Source organism: Ctenopharyngodon idella, chromosome 18, assembly GCF_019924925.1.
Source record: "Ctenopharyngodon idella isolate HZGC_01 chromosome 18, HZGC01, whole genome shotgun sequence".
NCBI lineage: Eukaryota > Metazoa > Chordata > Actinopteri > Cypriniformes > Xenocyprididae > Ctenopharyngodon > Ctenopharyngodon idella.
The window spans coordinates 26,147,840-26,166,419 of NC_067237.1; the positions used below are offsets into that span (position 1 = coordinate 26,147,840).

An 18,580-nucleotide genomic window follows, 5' to 3' on the forward strand; every position below is an offset into this window, starting at 1 on the left:
TTCTACTGTAATACACAAAAGAAGATGTGGACCTCAACTTTCTTCATAACTTCTTTAGTTTACTTTAAATTTGGGGTCATATTTACTCAAGCTTCATGTCATTTCAAATGACTTTTTTTCCCTTTGGAACAAAAAAAAAGGGGGAAAAAATATTTCTTTCTCCAATATAACTTCTTTTGTGTTCCAAAGAAAAAAATAAATCATTTGAAATTACATGAGGCTGAGTAAATAATGACTAAAATATCCCATTAAAGGGTTAGTTCACCCAAAAATGAATTTTTTGTCATTAATTACTCACCTTCATGTCGTTCCAAGTTGTAAGACCAGAACACAAATTAAGATATTTTTGATGAAATCCAAGAGGTTTTTTTAATCCCCCATAAAAGCAACATAATTACCACATTCAAGGTCCAGAAAAGTAGTAAAGACATAGTCAATATTAAAATAGTCAACATGACTACAGTGGTTCAACCTTAATGTCATGAAACAACGAGAATACTTTTTGTGCGCAAAAACAAAACAAAAATAACAACTTTATTCAACAATTTCGTCTCTCCCCTGTCAGGCCCCGTTTACACTAGTGCGTTTTTGTTTTAAAATGCATAACTTTTTCTACGGTTACGCCTGTCGTTTACACTACTCAGGCGTTTACACTACTCCGGTGTACTCCGACTCTCAAAAACGGAGACTTTCGCAAACACCGCAGAGCCTGTTTTAGTTTGAAAACGCTGGGGTTGCATTTCACTGTAAACTGAACAAACGGAGACTTTTTAAAATGATGGCGTGGCTGCCTACGTTTGCTCTGCGTATCCTTGACGACCATGTAAACAATAACATGAAGACTGAACTGCAATCTTTGCTGGCTTTGTTGTCATTTTTAGCAGCCATTGTGCAGTTAAACTCTGCATGTTTTTAATACTTCAGCTACCTACAAGCGCAAGAGGCAACTGTTTACACTTGTACATGCATGCCCAGTGTGCATGAACGGTCACGTGACATGCGTTTTCGGTCATGTAGTGTAGACGGAAATTGTTTCTGAAACGCTGTGGAAACGCCAGTGTAGACGAGGATCGTTTTCATTTTAAAACGCCGTTTTAAAACAAAAACGCACTAATGTAAACACGGCCTCAGTCTCCTATGTTGTTTCCGTTGTATAGACAGCGCAAGCTTCCATGTTCTACATTAGAACGCCGACTCAGTATTGGCAGACGCTGTTCACGTGAGCACCATGACACATGCGTGTGATGCTGACGCAGGAGCCGGCCAATAATGAGTCGGCATTCTGTTGCTTCATAACTTTAAGGTTGAACCACTGTAGTCTCGCTGACTATTTTAACAATGTCTTTACTACTTTTCTGGACTGTGAATGAGGTAATTACGTTGCTTTCTATTTGGGATAAATAAAAAAACCTTTCGGATTTCATCAAAAATATCTTCATTTTTTTTGTGTTCCAAAGATGAACAAATGTCTTACAGGTTTGGAACGATATGAGGGTGAGTAAATAATGGCAGAAATTTCATTTTTGGGTGAACTAACCCGTTAAAAGGTGCTTATTGTAGCATTAAAACTTTCAGATGCAATATTATCTTTGGTATAAGGATTCAAACTCATAATCAAACCTGCATCACCTCCAGAAATTGCTCTAAAGTTACTATGTGTCCTTCAGCCACTGTCCTGACATCTATAATATCCCAGAACAGCGTCATATCAGTCCCTTTGTGAAGTTCACCTTGGCTGAGAGCACATTTACATGAAAAAGTAAGCAATATGTCCTCTCATAATAAGGGGAGTTTATGTTATTCTCATCCACTACATAAGAGGCATAAGTGACAGAGTGACGGGTATTACGGTGAAGATGAAACATCTCCGCCAACTCATCAGCTCTCTGCGGTGAGCGATAGAGAGAACAAGAGAGACTGATGGAACTTTATGAACCTTCTCTGTTGGAAAAATGAAGGTCTGCATTGAGGTTATTGATGAACTCCTTTGCCACTCTTCCCCCTCCAAATTCTCAAGGACAGAATAACGCACCGCATCGCTCTGAGAACAGAGCGCAAGGCCTGTTGTATGCATTTGCTACGCCTTCCCTCTGCCAGTGATGAACACTGTTGGCTGGAGCGTGCTGACAAGCTGAAAAGAAGATAGTCATGAATCTTTAATGTTTCCTGTTCATAAATTACAGAGGTACAATCATCCTCGCTTCGGCTTTCTCCGCTCTGTGAGCTAGTTTGAGCTCTCATTAATAACTGAAACAGGGGGGCTTAAAGATTAGTGGCATACGAATCCCAGCCGTAGAGTACATTGCACTGCTGAGCTGCATTGAGGATTACGTTTTTGGAAATTACTCCCACCATTTAGCAAATAAATTGTGTGTTAAGCAGTTTTATTATGTTTTAGCTTGTTTTCAATCCCTGCAATCATCCGACGGCTCATGGTTACCTCCTTGCATGGAACTGAACCAGCAAATTTTAGGTTAACAGCTCTGAGCCTCAACCATTACAGTGCACCACCTGCCTTTTCTGCTCAAAACTGCAATGCAAGCAAATTCTACATCACAAAATGAGCTGCTGGCTTATGGGAACCCAGGTCATGGGTCATATCCCAATCTAATTCTCCCTCTCTCACCACTTCATCCCTGTTTCCACTTCACTGACCAATAAAAAAAAAAAAAAAAATATATATATATATATATATATATATATATAATAAAATAAAAAATATAAAATAAATAAAATAAAATAAAAAAATAAAAGTGTATACTAATATTAATAATGGTATGAGTCAATAAAGTTGAGAACCACTGCACTAACACTAAGAACCTTTCCAGTCTTGGTAACAATGCAGATGAGATCAAAACCCTCAATTTGTTTTTTCCGTAGTCATCAAAACTCATCATTAATTAAGACACAGGGTGGACAGAGGCACCACGTCCTTGTCAGTTCTGCCATTCTGCTGCTGACTACCATATTGGGATGTATCATTACTCATTTCTGACTTCTCATTTCTCCAGATGGAGAGAGGAGTCAGAGTGGCAGACAGAAACCTGTAGGTTTGTATTGCATTTATATGCCTGTAGTGATTCATCCTAACAGCCCTGTGTAACCCCACAATCTCATAGGAACTTCTGAGATCCTCATTGAAAAGACTAGCTGGCAAGTATCTAAAATGCATATAAAACCAGCAAAAAGCTAAAATCTTAGATCGGTTTAGGTTTTTCTTCTTCTTCTTCTTTTCTCAACAGCGTAAGCAACTTAACACTCATAAAGTACCACTCGCTATGACACAAGAACATTACATTACTACCACTGGCCAAGGCTAAAGACACCAGAAAGGCCAATAAACTAGTAATGGCAATAAACAAGACAGATTTCCGACCTGTAACCTTGTGATCAGGTCATCCTCTTCTTTAGAATAAATGAAAAATGACTGTGAAAGAGAAAAACCAATATATTTATTCTTCTAGCATCCAGTTTTTCAGTAGGATACAGAATGAAAAGTATGAAATGTCAAGGTCTTACAAATTCACAGCATTTTTTTTTTTTTGCACTCCATTTGGTGGTTGCACAAGGAAAGACTGTCTCATTCACACACAGAAACGCCAGGGAGGAAAACAAATCATGAAATTAATTTGTATATTGATTCTCTATAAAATACTGAATTATAGTTTGAATTCTCACTTTTCTCATAAGGCCTTCTCTTCACCCTATGCTGTGCTTGTACGGCAGCTAGAATTACATCTCGTCAACCTCTGGGGAAGACGGAGGCCTTTTCCATTTCCACTCGCACTTATCAATAATCAAAATCCAATAAAATGGGCATTAAGTCAAATATGGCATCAATAAGAAGCGTTTCCCTTCGGCATTCGCTAGCTGATGCGAGGTCTTCTACTGGGAACAAACCAGTGGGTTGGGGCGAGGTTTATTTTTGAAGGCTTAGTCTGACTATGATTACAGGATGTATGACCCATAATGACCCTGCTTCCAGGCTCTCGCCTCAGCCTCTTCACACGCCGCTGTTCTGCCCGAGCTCTCTCACGTAGCAATCACTTCACTCATGCTATATGTCTAATCTGAGAGTATAATTCACAGTTTATCTCAAAGAGGTGGGAGCTAGGTGCTTTTCATTCACTATGCAGTATAATACAACTACAACCTAAATGTTCTTATGAGAATGCTGAAATGCATGTTTAAAAATATGAATGAAAAGATGTATCTTTGCTGTAAAAAAAATACATACACACAGTGCTCAAGAAACATGACTTTTATCAATGTTGAATACGGTTGTGTTGCTCAATATTTTTCATGGAAACTGTGATACTTTTTTATGGATTCTTTTAATAGAAAGCTAAAAGAAATGTTAAAAGAGCAGTATTTATTTGAAATAGGATTCTTTTGTAACAATGTAAAAGTATTTAATATTGCTTTCTATCAATTTGGTGCATCCTTGCTGAAGTATTATTTTTATTAAACCCCTAAAATGGTAGTATATACATATATATTTTTTTATTAAATTAAACTGCAATTAAATCACAATTAAAGGGTTAGTTCACCCAAAACTGAAAATTCAGTCATTAATTACTCACCCTCATGTCATTCCACACCCATAACCTTCGTTCATCTTCGGAACACAAATTAAGATATTTTTGATAAAATTCGATGGCTCAGTGAGGCCTCCATTGACAGCAAGACAATTTACATTCAAATGGCCAGAAAGGTACTAAAGATAAACAGTTCATGTGACTACAGTGGTTCAACCTTAATGTTAAAAGCGACGAGAATACTTTTTGTGCACCAAAAAAAACCCCAAATAACGACTTTATTCAACAATATCTAGTGATGGGTGATTTCAAAACACTGCTTTATGAAGCTTCAAAGCTTTACAAATCTTTTGTTTCGAATCAGTGGTTCGGAGCGCTAAAGTCACATGATTTCAGTAAACAAGGCTTTGTTACATCATAAGTGTTTCGAAATTTCAATGGTTCACGTGACTTTGGCAGTTTGATACACATTCCAAACCACTGATTTGAAACAAAAGATTCGTGAAGCTTCATGAAGCAGTGTTTTGAAATCACCCATCACTAGATATTGTTAAATAAAGTCGTTATTTTGGGGTTTTTTTGGTGCACAAGAAGTATTCTCGTCGCTTCATAACATTAAGGTTGAACCACTGTAGTCACATGAACTGTTTTAAATATCTTTAGTAGCTTTCTGGGCGTTTGAAAGTGTAAATTAACTTGCTGGCAATGGAGGCCTCACTGAGCCATTGGATTTTATCAAAAATATCTTAATTTGTGTTCCGAAGATGAACGAAGGTCTTACGGGTGTGGAACGACATGAGGGTGAGTAATTAATGACAGAATTTTCATTTTTGGGTGAACTAACCCTTTAATATTAACCAAGAAAAGCAGATTTATTACTCACTCTCATGCCATTCCACACCCGTAAGACCTTCGTTAATCTTCGGAACGCAAATTGAGATATTTTTGTTGAAATCCGATGGCTCCGTGAGGCCTACATAGGGAGCAATGACATTTCCTCTCTCAAGATCCATAAAGGTACTAAAAGCATATTTAAATCAGTTCATGTGAGTACAGTGGTTCAATATTAATATTATAAAGCGACGAGAATATTTTTGGTGGGCCAAAAAAAACTATTTCAAGACACTGCTCAGCAGTTTGGCGGTTTGACACGCGATCCGAATCATGATTCGATACGCTGATTCATTATGCTCCGTAGCTTCCTGAAGCAGTGTTTTGAAATCGGCCATCACTAAATAAGTCGTTTTGGGTTTTTTTGGTGCACCAAAAATATTCTCGTCGCTTTATAATATTAATATTGAACCACTGTACTCACATGAACTGATTTAAATATGTTTTTAGTACCTTTATGGATCTTGAGAGAGGAAATGTCATTGCTCCCTATGTAGGCCTCACGGAGCCATCGGATTTCAACAAAAATATCTCAATTTGTGTTCCGAAGATTAACGAAGGTCTTACGGGTGTGGAACGGCATGAGGGTGAGTAATAAATGACACTATTTTCATTTTTGGGTGAACTAACCCTTTAATGCTAATTTAATTTCATGGGAAAGAGCCATAATTGGTCAGATTGCCAATTCATTCCAATGAATTGACTGAACTGAAGTATTTAACATCATTAGAAAACACTCAGTGTTTTTATATGGTTAGAAAATATGCCCTTATGAACATAAAAAAGCCCCAGGGGGCAATTTTTCCCCCTTAATAAGAAAAGTTAATTTCTAACACTGATCTCTTCTGAATGAAATATGCGGCTGTCCTTACAGAGACAATGACAGGACATGATGGGTAATTTCCAGTCTGAGCTGGAGTCTGTCAATATGATGGCAGTAAAGACACACTGACTGACACATACATCCAATTCTGTAAGAAGAGAATCATGGGTGTCCAGACATATGATGTCTCCAGCATTTAAAATGACAAGATTGAAAACTTCAGGCCATTTAACAAAACACACACATATACAAAATCAACACAGAGAGAAATGCTTACCCTGAGTGTCTGTGGAGATCTGGACGGTGCTCCCATAATGGTCACTTGTGCCATGTCATCGACATGAACGTTGACACCATGGACAAACATGACGTCTCCGCTGTCAATCACGTCTCTTCTAGGAACCAGATTCAGGTTCTCGTCTATTAAGAAGTTTGGGTTCGATACTTCAAACTCCACACCCTCATTTCCAGCGCAGTCATCAAACACCACTGCAGAAAAATGCACAAAGAAAAGGGGAGGTTGACATGTTAGCTTATGAGAAATAAAGTCTAACACTTGAAATAGCGATATAGAGCCATGACGATATATATCATATGTTGTCATATAGATTAAGAGGAATGCTAACGGATAGCATTAACCACAGATAGCATTGTTAGGATGACCGCATTCATTCACAAGTCACCTAGTATAGCTTCCACAGTAAAAATTGTCAAGAAAGGGCTCCTTCGAGGTGATACATCTCTTATGGTTGATGAAAAATGGACTTGCTGTTGCAGAAAATGTCCCTGAAAAGGTGACTATGCCTGAAGAAGCTATCCAAGAGCTCATTCATCCATGAGCTAAAAGCAGGCAATAAATAAAATATGGCTCATTCATCAATGTATATATACGTGAAATAGAGAACTTTAACCCTCAATAATATCGACCCCACTTTCATCTTCACCAATCAGGTCTGACCGAGGAAGATATTGCCACACCGGGCCAGCTTATCCCCTCTGATCGTGTCCGTCTCCATCTTATCTCAACGCTCCATACCTCGCTTTCACTCTTTTCGTCCTCTGTGACATATTCATCCTCCCATTTCCTTTCCCTATCCCTCTTTCTCTCATCCATAACTCTTCCTTTCCTTCCTTTTACCACCTTCTTTGACACTCTAAGTTATGTTCTTGTAACTCAAGGTGACCTGGGGAGAGTAGATGTGAAACGGGCAGCATGAGCCAAATCTTCAATTTATTTTTTCATGGTAGCTATTCCTGGAAATTTAACCCCAAAATATTAAATGCCTGTATAGTATGCATTATGTTCTAACGGAATATTTTTCCCAATCAAATCAATCAATCAATCAATCAAAATATTTGGTCAAAAATACAATAAAAACAGTAATATTGTAAAATATTACAAAAATAGCTGTTTTGTAATATTATATCTTAATATTTTAATATGTATTTATTCTTGTGATGACAAAGCTGAATTTTCAGCAGTCATTACTAGTCTTCAGTGTCACATGATCCTTCAGAAATCATTCTAATATGCTCATTTTTAAGTAAAATCTAGAACAGTTTGCAACATTATAAATGTCTTTACTGTCACTTTTAACTGGGTCAGAGAATCTCTGAAAGGGCAAAGCTTGTGGGTTGCTCCCGGTCAGCAGTGGGTCAAGGTCGAGGAAGGGCCAAACCACAAACCTGCGACAGGGTGTTGGGCACCCAAGGTTCATCTAATGCATGAGGGCAACAAAGGCTATCCCATCTGGTCCGAGCCAACAGAAAGTCTACTGTAGCACAAGTCACACAAAATTTTAATGATGGTTATGGGAGGAATGTGCGGCATTGCACTCTGCTGTGTATGGGGCTGCATAGCCGTAAACCAATCAGAGTGCCTATGATAATGACCCCTGTCCACTATTAAAAGCTCCTACAATGGGCACAGGAGCATCGGAACTGGACCTTGGAGAAGTAGAAGGTCGCCTAGTCTGATGAGTCCCATTTTCTTTTACAACACGTGGACGGCTGTGTACGTGTGTACCATTTACCTGGGGAAGTGATGGCATCAGGATGCACTGTGGGACAATGACAAGCCAGTGGAGGGAATGTGATAAGCTGGGAATGCTCTACTGGGAAACCATGGGTCTGGCCATTCATGTGGATGTAAATTTGACGTGTGCCACCTCCCTAAACATTGCTGCAGACCAGGTACACCCCTTCATGACAATGGCATTCCCTGGTTGAAGTGGCCTCTTTCAGCAGGATAATGCACCCTGCCACACTGTATGCATTTTTCAGGAATGGTTTGAGGAACATGATGAAGAGTTAAAGGTGTCCCTGTCCTCAATATTCCCCAGATCAGAATCCAATTGAGCATGGGATGTGACCAAAAAGTTCGCTCAATGGTGGCTCATGCCTCGGTGGGTCGGCACTGTTTTGGCGGCACGTGGAGGACCAACAGCATATTAGGCAGGTGGTCATAATGTTTTGGCTCATCAGTGTACACATGCAAAGGCATACACATTAAAATCCTTCACAGATTCAGCCTTTGAACCTTCAGTGTTTTTTTTTTTTTTTTTTTTTTTTGAAATTCAATTACATCCATAAAAGCTTAAGTGAGAACTGTAACCAACTATAGCCCGTTTAAATACACCATTTAAATGCATTCAATGAAGATTTCATTTGAGTAAGTGAGCTGGAACAGTGCCAGTACCATTATTTTGCGTTCACTCAGAAATTGCATTTCCGTTCAAAACGACTAATGTGACAACGCCAGCTCCACAAAAAAAGAGGTGTTTAGCATGACACGTCAATAATGAATGCCTTGGTGACCAATTAGCTTAATTGCTTAGCAATCTTGATATACGCTTCGCACTGCAGGATGCCAAAAGTGGAAAAATAAAAAAAAATAAAAATCAACCTTTGAACACCTCAACACCTGAGCTACATTCACAACTGCTCTTTCTTCTCCAAAACGGCTTCCTTTGTGAGCCACACTGGTTGTTCGGATAAAAAAAATACATTATGTATTACTCGGGCACGCAGGTGTAGGTGCAAGACGAAGATATTGTCTTGTTCTCTCACTTAAACATTCACCACTACACTGTATAGTGCATCCTCAAGCGAGGACTGCGGTGATGCTAACAGCGTTAGCACAGTATGACCACAGAGCTTCTCACATATTGGTTACGCTAATTGAATTGAGGCAGAATCAGTAATGTGACACCCTATCGATAACCTCTACGAACACAGGTGATGAAACTGCAGGTAATCGAATCAACAGTCACATTATTGCCTGCAGAAGCACCTGTTTCTATCGGAAGAGATCATTTAATGGTGTAGAGAAGGGTATCGTAATGCCTTTCAAGCGAATTCACTTTTTGTGCGTGATTTTTTTACACTGTAAGTGATCTGGACACCTACAGGGGTAAGAATAAGTACATTGCTTCAAGTTTCAAGTGGGAACTTCAACTGCAGACCAAAAACAAGCAAACCATGTGTAGGTTCATGTGGGGGAGGCTCTTTCCAAGAAGCAGGCGGTGAGGCAGGATATTATGCGTTATTGTGTTTGTTGAAGGAAATACTCAAAAATATATCTGTGGTGAGCGATACATACAGACAATTAGTACATTTAAGGTAATTCAGAACACTAGAGAATAGCCATCACATTATATTTATTACAGTAACGCGTCCTTTAATGCAATTCAAAAGCTAAATCTACGGTGTCATAGTAAAAGAAGTTGAATCAGAATGTGATGATATAAAACATCTTTCAATTGATTTTTTTTTTTTTTGTATTTTCTTTATGTCACCAATGTCCCTGCTGAAAATGTATTTTTATATATATATATATATATATATATATATATATATATAAAAATACATTTTCAGCTATATATATTTTGAATATATATATATATTAAGACAAATAAGACCAATATTAAGCATGGTATTATCAAAATGTGGTTAAGTTAAATAATTATCAAAATGCAAAATTAAATTGGCTTTAAGCCAGGGGACACACTTAATGTTTGTAATGCCGATTATGAATGTAATTTGATACTTACGACCGATCATGTCCAAATGCACAGAGTCAGAGCCAGTTGTGTTCAGTCTGTGTTTACAGTCGGTGTGTAAGTATTTAAATCTGCTTCAATCGAAGGAAACAGTTTATGTGTGTTTAGCTCAGTCTAAGAACGTTTTAGCTAGTCGTTAAGTGTGTCCCTGGCTTTAAATGAAATATCATATGCAAATATTTGCATCATATTAACAACATTAAGTAGTATGTTGTTAATATTTTCTTTCAAATCCACTATTATAGTACAACAGGGTTGTTATTGTTTACTAAAACCATAAAAATGAAATAAACTTGAAATAAAATAAAATATAAAAAGTACACTTATTTAATACTTATTTCATTTATTTTAACTTCATGTACTTAAAAAAAAATAACTAACTTCATAACTAAAACTAATAAAATAATTTAAAAAAATGTATAAACATATTTAAATAATAAAACATATCAAAACACACAACTAAATTACTAATTTAATTTAATAATTAAAATTAAAATGGAATTAAAATAATTCCAAAAAGTAATAAAAAGTATAACAGTTTCTCAATAATACAAAAATAATACTAGAGTACAGTACTGTTAAATATATAAATATATACACAGTACTGTGCAAAAGTCTTAGGCCTCCACCAGCTTTGTTGTTTTATGTTTTAATGACCACCCATATTTATTTTTCTGTCTCTTAATTAAGATACAAACAAAAAATACAGGAAATATGTACAAAAAAATGTAAAAAAAAAAAAAAAAATCTGAACAAAATTGCTTCTTTAAAGAGTTGGTTCATTGCAATTTCACTTTTTTAACTTTAGTTAGTGTGTAATGTTGCTGCTTGAGCATAAATAGTATCTGCAAAGTTACAGTGCTGAAAGTTCAATGCAAACTGAGTTATTGTCTTTTAAAGTTATGGCAGTTTAATGCCTACAAAAACGACCGGTTTGGACTACAACGAGCTTCTTCCCGGGTTGGTGACATCATAAACCCTGCAATTAACATAAACCCTGCCCACGGGAACACGCAACAAAGTGGGCGAGGCCATGTCACGCGGCATTATGGAAGCGGAAGAGTTGTCTACACCGGACAGATAATAGAAACCATTATAATCAGTGATATTGTCTACACTGGATGCGGCGCTGAAGACAGCTTCCAGAATGTACACCAGTTTAATGCTGGATTTGCACAAAGGCTATTACTGAAAGATGAAGCAATTTAAAAGCAGAAGCTGCTGTTTATGGGCCCCTAACTGTAAGTACGTTTTATTGTTTGTACATGTCTTATGTTGCTATTTTTTGGTTGCATCAAGGACGTAAACAAAGACCAGCGCATTTTTGCTTCGCTAGCCAGTTAGCTAAATTCTATTGCATACTTCTCCAACAAACGCCAACAAACACCAACAAACTTCTATGTTCATAGACAAACAGTGTTCATGCTGTAAATTAAATGATACCTTTACAAAAGTGCTACTTCTCAGTCATGTATCCGGCTACAGTAAAGCTTTAATCAAATACAAACAGAAATACTTACCATTCATAAACATCCTTTAAAAGCTGTGCTTGCAGAGGTTCTGCTTGACCCTCTTCACCATTACTGCTATCTGGGTCTAATTCGGGCTCAATTTGATACGGCAATATAGACGCCATTATTTACATTTCCACCGAAGCACATGTAACAACTAATGGTAAGGGGCGTGGTGCTTCCGGACGTTTCAGCAAATCACAATACACTGGGCCAGCTAACCAGTGTGAGCCCATTGCTATTTCGGATTGAGTGGTTTCATAGAACCAGGAAGTCAAACCCGCCGTTCAAATGATAATGGAAACAGCGGTGTAGAATAAAGGTAAAATATATGAAAAATACAGTTTTTTTTTGTTTGTTTTTTGTTTGTTTTTATAAACGAAGCATGTTAAACTGCACCCCATAAACACAATCATAAACACAATCACTGGACTTCTTCCAGTTTCTCAAAGAAGAAACTCTGAGAAACTTCTAATCAGATTTTGAAAGTTTTATTGGCCTTCCAGTCCTTTTCCATTCAATTTCTGTTTAAGAGAGCCGGTTCCTGCTATTGCTGAAGTGTAAGGGGAGGTCAATAAATACTTGCCACTTTAGCCATTTTTTCAGATTTTTTTTTTTTTTTTTTTTTCTGTTTTTAATACTGCATACAAATTTCCTGTATTTTCTGGTTATATTCTAATAAAGAGACTAAAACAACATCTAATGGTGGCCTAAGACTTTTGCACAGTACTGTATGTATATATATATATAGACACACACACACTCCGGTTTGAAATCCTCAAGGAATGCAGAATGCACTGAAGAGTTATATGAAAAAGCCTTGAGAAATATTGAAGACTACTGTATGTGTGGTCAAACATATATACAGCCCTCACTACAGGTCCTGCATGTGACAAAAAAGACACAGAATCACCAGGGGAAACTTTCATTCCGAATTCTTTTCTTTCTGTCTTTCCCTTACAGTTACTCATAATCATCAACAGCAGTAGCACTCCTCAGCTGCTGCGAGCACTACAGTCAGAGTCAATCTCTCACACTCTGAATGTGATGTGGGCCTGGGTTAAGACACTGGGAGAGCTAGACTGAGGGTCTTAATGAGCTCCCGTGTTCATGTCTCTCTCCAGGCCCTGGGGACTGTAGCAGTGTAGTGTGTGCCGCTGTTGTGTGCTGAGATCTGCTCTTGCACCTTGGCTGTAATGAGTTCAGTCTGTCTGTCAAACTACCCACCGATCACTATTGTTGTTGTTATCAACAACAGTAGAATTGCAGAGCTCAAAGGAACACACATGTGCTGTAATTATACTCTCAGCTTTGTTTTTTTCCCTATAGCCTTTCAACTTGTTCATGTGTGTTTTTGTTGTTGGTTTATTTTCTAAATGTCCACCTTTAAGCAATTCCTCCTCTTGGTCATCTCAGTCTCACTCGTCTAAATCTTCTTCTCGCCCGTGTTTCTGAACATCTCACAAGCCCTTTGTCAAATTGTGTTCTGTGATTGCTGGTGTAACAATAGCCATCCATCTTAGGTCAGACAGTTAAAAGAGGGACCTGGGAAAATAAAATGATACTCACTGGCAGCAGGTTAAAATGGGTGTATAACATACGCGAGTGTCACTTTTGTTGCTTTAGCCATAAATATTTCTAACCGTCCATGAAACAATATTTTATATCAGTTTAAAAAAATATTAAAAGTCATATTTTTGAACCAATGACAAGAGTCATAGGTTCAAAATTAGAGAGCTGTTTTTCTATTCCCTATATGTCGGCCATTGTGTCACACACAGCATCACAGATTTCAAAATTAGCCTAGAAAAGCTTCATGGATGGATGGATGGATGGATGGATGGATTCTAGGGTAAAATGTACATATACTGTATGTACATCTTTTGTATACACTACTGTAGGTCCTGTAGGAAATGTATACCTTAAAGGAACACTCCACTTTTTTTGAAAATAGGCTCATTTACCAACTCCCCTAGAGTTAAACAGTTGAGTTTTACCATTTTCGAATCCATTCAGCCGATCTCCGGGTCTGGCGGTACCACTTTTAGCATAGCTTAGCATACTTCATTGAATCTGATTAGACCGTTAGCATCTCGCTCAAAAACGACCAAAGAGTTTTGATATTTTTCCTATTTAAAACTTGACTCTTCTGTAGTTACATCGTGTACTAAGACCGACAGAAAATGAAAAGTTGCAATTTTCTAGGCCGATATGGCTAGGAACTATACTCTCATTCTGGTGTAATAATCAAGGAACTTTGCTGCCGTACCATGGGTGCAGCAGGCGCAATGATATTACGCAGCGCCTGTGACCCCCTGCTTGCACATGGAGCGTGCCTTGCAACCATGGAGACATTTGTGAGAGATGCTGCGCAATATTATTGCGCCTGCTGCACCCATGGTACGACAGCAAAGTTCCTTAATTATTACGCCGGAATGAGAGTATAGTTCCTAGCCATATTTAAATAGGAAAAATATCGAAGCTCTTTGGTCATTTTTGAATGAGATGCTAACGGTCTAATCAGATCCAATGAACTATGCTAAGCTACGCAAAAAGTGGTACCGCCAGACCCGGAGATCGGCTGAATGGATTCGAAAACGGTAAAACTCAACTGTTTAACTCTAGGGGGGTTGGAAAATGAGCCTATTTTCAAAAAAGTGGAGTGTTCCTTTAAGTCTTCAAATGTATACATTAGGTCTTCATTTTCAATTTCTGCCAGTTCCTTTGCTCATTTTAAATGGTCCTGCAAGTGACAAAAATAAGTTCTACAAACATAAGCCATATAATAAATTAATATGAGCATAAAAGCGGAGTGTATAGCAATTTTAGAAAAAACTGAAAAATGTTTAAAATGTTTCAGGTGAATTATGTCACACCAATAAGACACTGTTGAAACTGCTTCAAATTTCATGTCGACTACCCATATATTGCTTCATGGAAATCTGGAGGGGCAAAAATCAGGCATCCAATGTAAACTGCATACAAGAACTACATTTTCCACCAAGATAAAAGATGTTAAAATATGCACGTTGCAACATGATGCATGATGTTGCATGTAGACACGTGCTGATGCCCAAAACAGCAACTTGTTCAACAAACATTTCCCATCACTCTCTGAGGCAGCACAAGAATGATAAAATACGGCAATTACACACCTAATGTGCATCCTTCTCTCTTCATTACATTGCATTAGAGCTAAAAAGCTTCCTGTCTTTGTCGGGAACTGAAAACATTAGAGGGAACGACAAAATTGTCCAGAAATCATTTGAGCGCACATCATGTTGTCATTACAATATCCAAATATGTAAGTAGGAACTTCCCAAGAGAACACAACATTTGACAGAGCAAAAAGAGTGAAATCAGTAGAATTGTTTAGTCATTACAACATTCTACTCAAAATAATATCAGTTACTTAACTCTTTCCCTGACAGCATGTTGGGTAAGTTACTTCAACTCATTACTAATTACTTCTTAAAATCCCTATAAACCTTGACTGGATAGATAATAGAAAGGAAACTCTTTTAATAATTTAAATATGAGTCAAACATGGAAAAGATTAGCCTTTTATAGCTTTATAAAACATTTTAGCTTTATTAAAACAAACTATAATACTTAAAAGATTTTTAGTACGAATAGGGATGTCACGATACCAAAAATCTAGTAGTTGGTACCAATACCTCCAAAAGTGCACAATGCTCAATTCCAAAGTTGATACCACGGTAAAAGAGCTCACTGACTGGAGACCGTCTCTCAGAGAGCGCGCACAGTTTTTTCTCCCTATGACATAGCTTACATTTTACTGTAATGTTCTTGCCTACCTGTGTCAAAAAAGTGAAGTAACTGGAAACTGCAAAACAGCCACTCGCTTCTGCCGACATCTTCAGACACCGACTACACAACCAACTGGTGCGAAGTTGCGAACTCACGCGCAACTGCACTACAGCTGACAATTTTAAAGAGGCAGCGTTCACTTTTACCTATAGACAACAAATTTAGATTTTAAATTCAATATTGATTTAAACAGAACTGTTGAACTAATTTACAGTATGTAACGCAAGAACATAAGTAACTGTAATTAAATTACCTAAAAATGAACAGTAATCCCTTACTTTACTTTTTTAGTGGATAAGTCATTTAATTACAGTAAAGCGTTACTAAGTTACACCCAACACTGTATATGAATGTGTAAACATTCACAAACTCAGCAAACTGGCAGCTCTCGTAGTAATGAAAACTTGAACTCTACCATGGAAACTAGCATGTATAAACCTTAATTAAATAATTTAATAATCAATTATAAAGGAATTTATTCCTGTATGATATTATGCTGTACCCACATTGGACCAGCGGTTTGGAAAATGGATGGATGGATGATTCAGCTGCGGGCGCCATCTTCTGGTCAGACGCTGGAATTCATTCGACACGACCCTCACAGTGCATTATGGGCATTGTCTAGCTGTTAAGCATACATCGGTTGTACACTAGTTTTTGCGGTGTATTATGGGATTGAATGAGTGCACTCGATAATGTCCACTATGGTTTCGGACACCACTACAAATAGCTGTTCCCTCAAATAGTGCCCTATTTACGTGAATAGGGGGCGATTTCAGACACAGCCTTGGTATATGCAGATCTTTTTCTTCGCATGGATCCAGAGATGCTGTACTCTATGCAGATGATGCATAACAGCGCCCCCTAGAATTAAAAACGATAACTTTTATCTGTGAAATTCAAATGCTCAAATAAAAACCAAATTTCGGCTATGATGTTTCTAAATGTGTTTCTTTCTTTTTTTTAAACCGAGAGAAAGAAAAAAAACAACAACATGAAATGAGCGATCACCCATCCATCTCCAGCTGTTTTGCTTTCACCTCAGCTCTGTTTGTTAGGTGCAAGGAGGGTAACTGGTTAGTGCAGTGTCTCTACCAAAATCAATACAAATCAAATCCACTGAAGTTTCCTCTTTGAGCACTTAACCTTTTCAACTCTGCCGTTAGTTCTTTTATCTCTCTCAACACAAAAGCTTTCAGGGCCATTTTTAACAAAAAATGCATACAGCAACACACACAAAAGCATTGTCAAACATCCCTGCTTGCCGGCATAATTGAGTACGGTCAGGAAAACAACCATTTGTTCTTAACAAACAGCAAAGTCAAAAGATTATTCTACTGCGAAAACCGAATCAAGCAAAGGCGTAGTAAATCTCTCAAGCGCCATGTATCTGCTCATTTCCCTTTCCATTACCCCATTTTAGATTGGTTTCAATGAGAAGGGTAAGCTCTTTATAGTGTGCCAGTAGCAAAGCAAACAGTGTCAGGTATTTCAAAAGCAAAGCAGTGAGTGTTTGATGGTATTGTCTGTTTGTTGCTGTAGAGGACAGGAGTGTTTTGGAGAGCATATGGCTATGGGCCGCTTTGATGTTAGCTGTCAATAGCAGACCCCTCTCGTCTTAAAACGAGTGTTGTTGAGCTCAAATTGCATCGTGCAACGAGGATTACCTTGCGGGAGTTGTGCGATGAGCCTTGTCAGGATTCAAATACACACATGAACTTGCTTATACACAAGCAAACATTTTATCAATGATATGCACATTACATAACAATAAAGCCCAGATCTGATAATTGCTAACAGCATTTCATTTACTTATTAAAGCTGTGTCAACAACTGATAAAGATAAACCTCAACAGAGCGCAACAGTAGTTCCGGTAGTAAAAATCTCATTAACTTTGTCTACAGAGTAATTGATTTTTAACAATAACATATAAACCTTTCCAGATAGACCTACCATGAGCGCTGAGGTTCATAAAAGGGCGGTGTAATGCTATTTCATGCATTTTGACTTATTTACACTGTTTAAGAGTTGCATTCTCATTCTAAATATGGCCAAAGTTTCAAAACATGAGTTGGACGTATGAGTATTTCTGTGCCAAATACACTACTTCCGGATTCGGACCAGGTTTCGGAGAGTTTTTTTTTTTTGAGAGAGAGATTTCGAGAGATTTTTCAACAATGGCTGTGTCCCAATTCAGGGGCTACACCCTTCAAAGGTTGCATACATCATCGAGGCAGACTTATTTAAGAAAAATAACCGTTAGATTGCAACGTAAGAAAGAAATTACAGTATTTTACACCTCACAATGAATATCAGTCAATTTTATTACGGTTACTTTTCTTAAATATGACATCCTTGATGAAGTATTCAGCCTTCAAATGTGATCTCCGAAGGACACAGCCTCCGAAATGAGACGCAGCTCCCGTCACCGAAGGAGTGTGTTTTTGGTTGTGAGGGAAAGATTACCTTTTTCAGCTTCCCAAAGAACCCAGCGTCAAGGGAACAGTGGATGAAGTTTGTTTTTCCGGGGCAGCAACGGAGTTGTGCACGTATGTTTGTTTGTTCCCGGGATTTCGGTGATGAATACTTTGTAAAGAAGTCCCAGTTTGGCGCTGGATTTGCAGATCGCGGGTGGTGAGTAAAGCTACATTAGATGTCTGTGTTTTGTTGGCAATCGGCGCGCAAGTGCATATAATGTAAACAACACGAACGTTTTTGTTCTCTTTTTATTTACAATGATGTCGCAGCTAGCAGACGATCTCTACACAAAAGCTGCGCACGCTCATGACTCTTTAGCTCCGCCCACGGCACTGACAGCAGGCATGCCCCCAGGAGCTCTGCTTTTTTCGGAAAGACTCGGTTTAGCGTATCTATCTTTTATAAATATGATAAAACTAAAGAGTTTTTGGAGATATGAAGGATGC

General features: G+C 37.9%; 1 protein-coding gene across 1 annotated transcript in view; it reads right to left on the reverse strand.

The window, feature by feature from the left end:
• Positions 1-18,580, reverse strand: part of cdh13 (cadherin 13, H-cadherin (heart)) — a 355,078-nt gene that overhangs the window by 203,933 nt on the left and 132,565 nt on the right. The window contains exon 3 of the mRNA XM_051869540.1: positions 6,530-6,741. Within this exon, the coding sequence (XP_051725500.1) occupies positions 6,530-6,741 (212 nt within the window). The remainder of the gene's footprint in view (positions 1-6,529; positions 6,742-18,580) is intronic.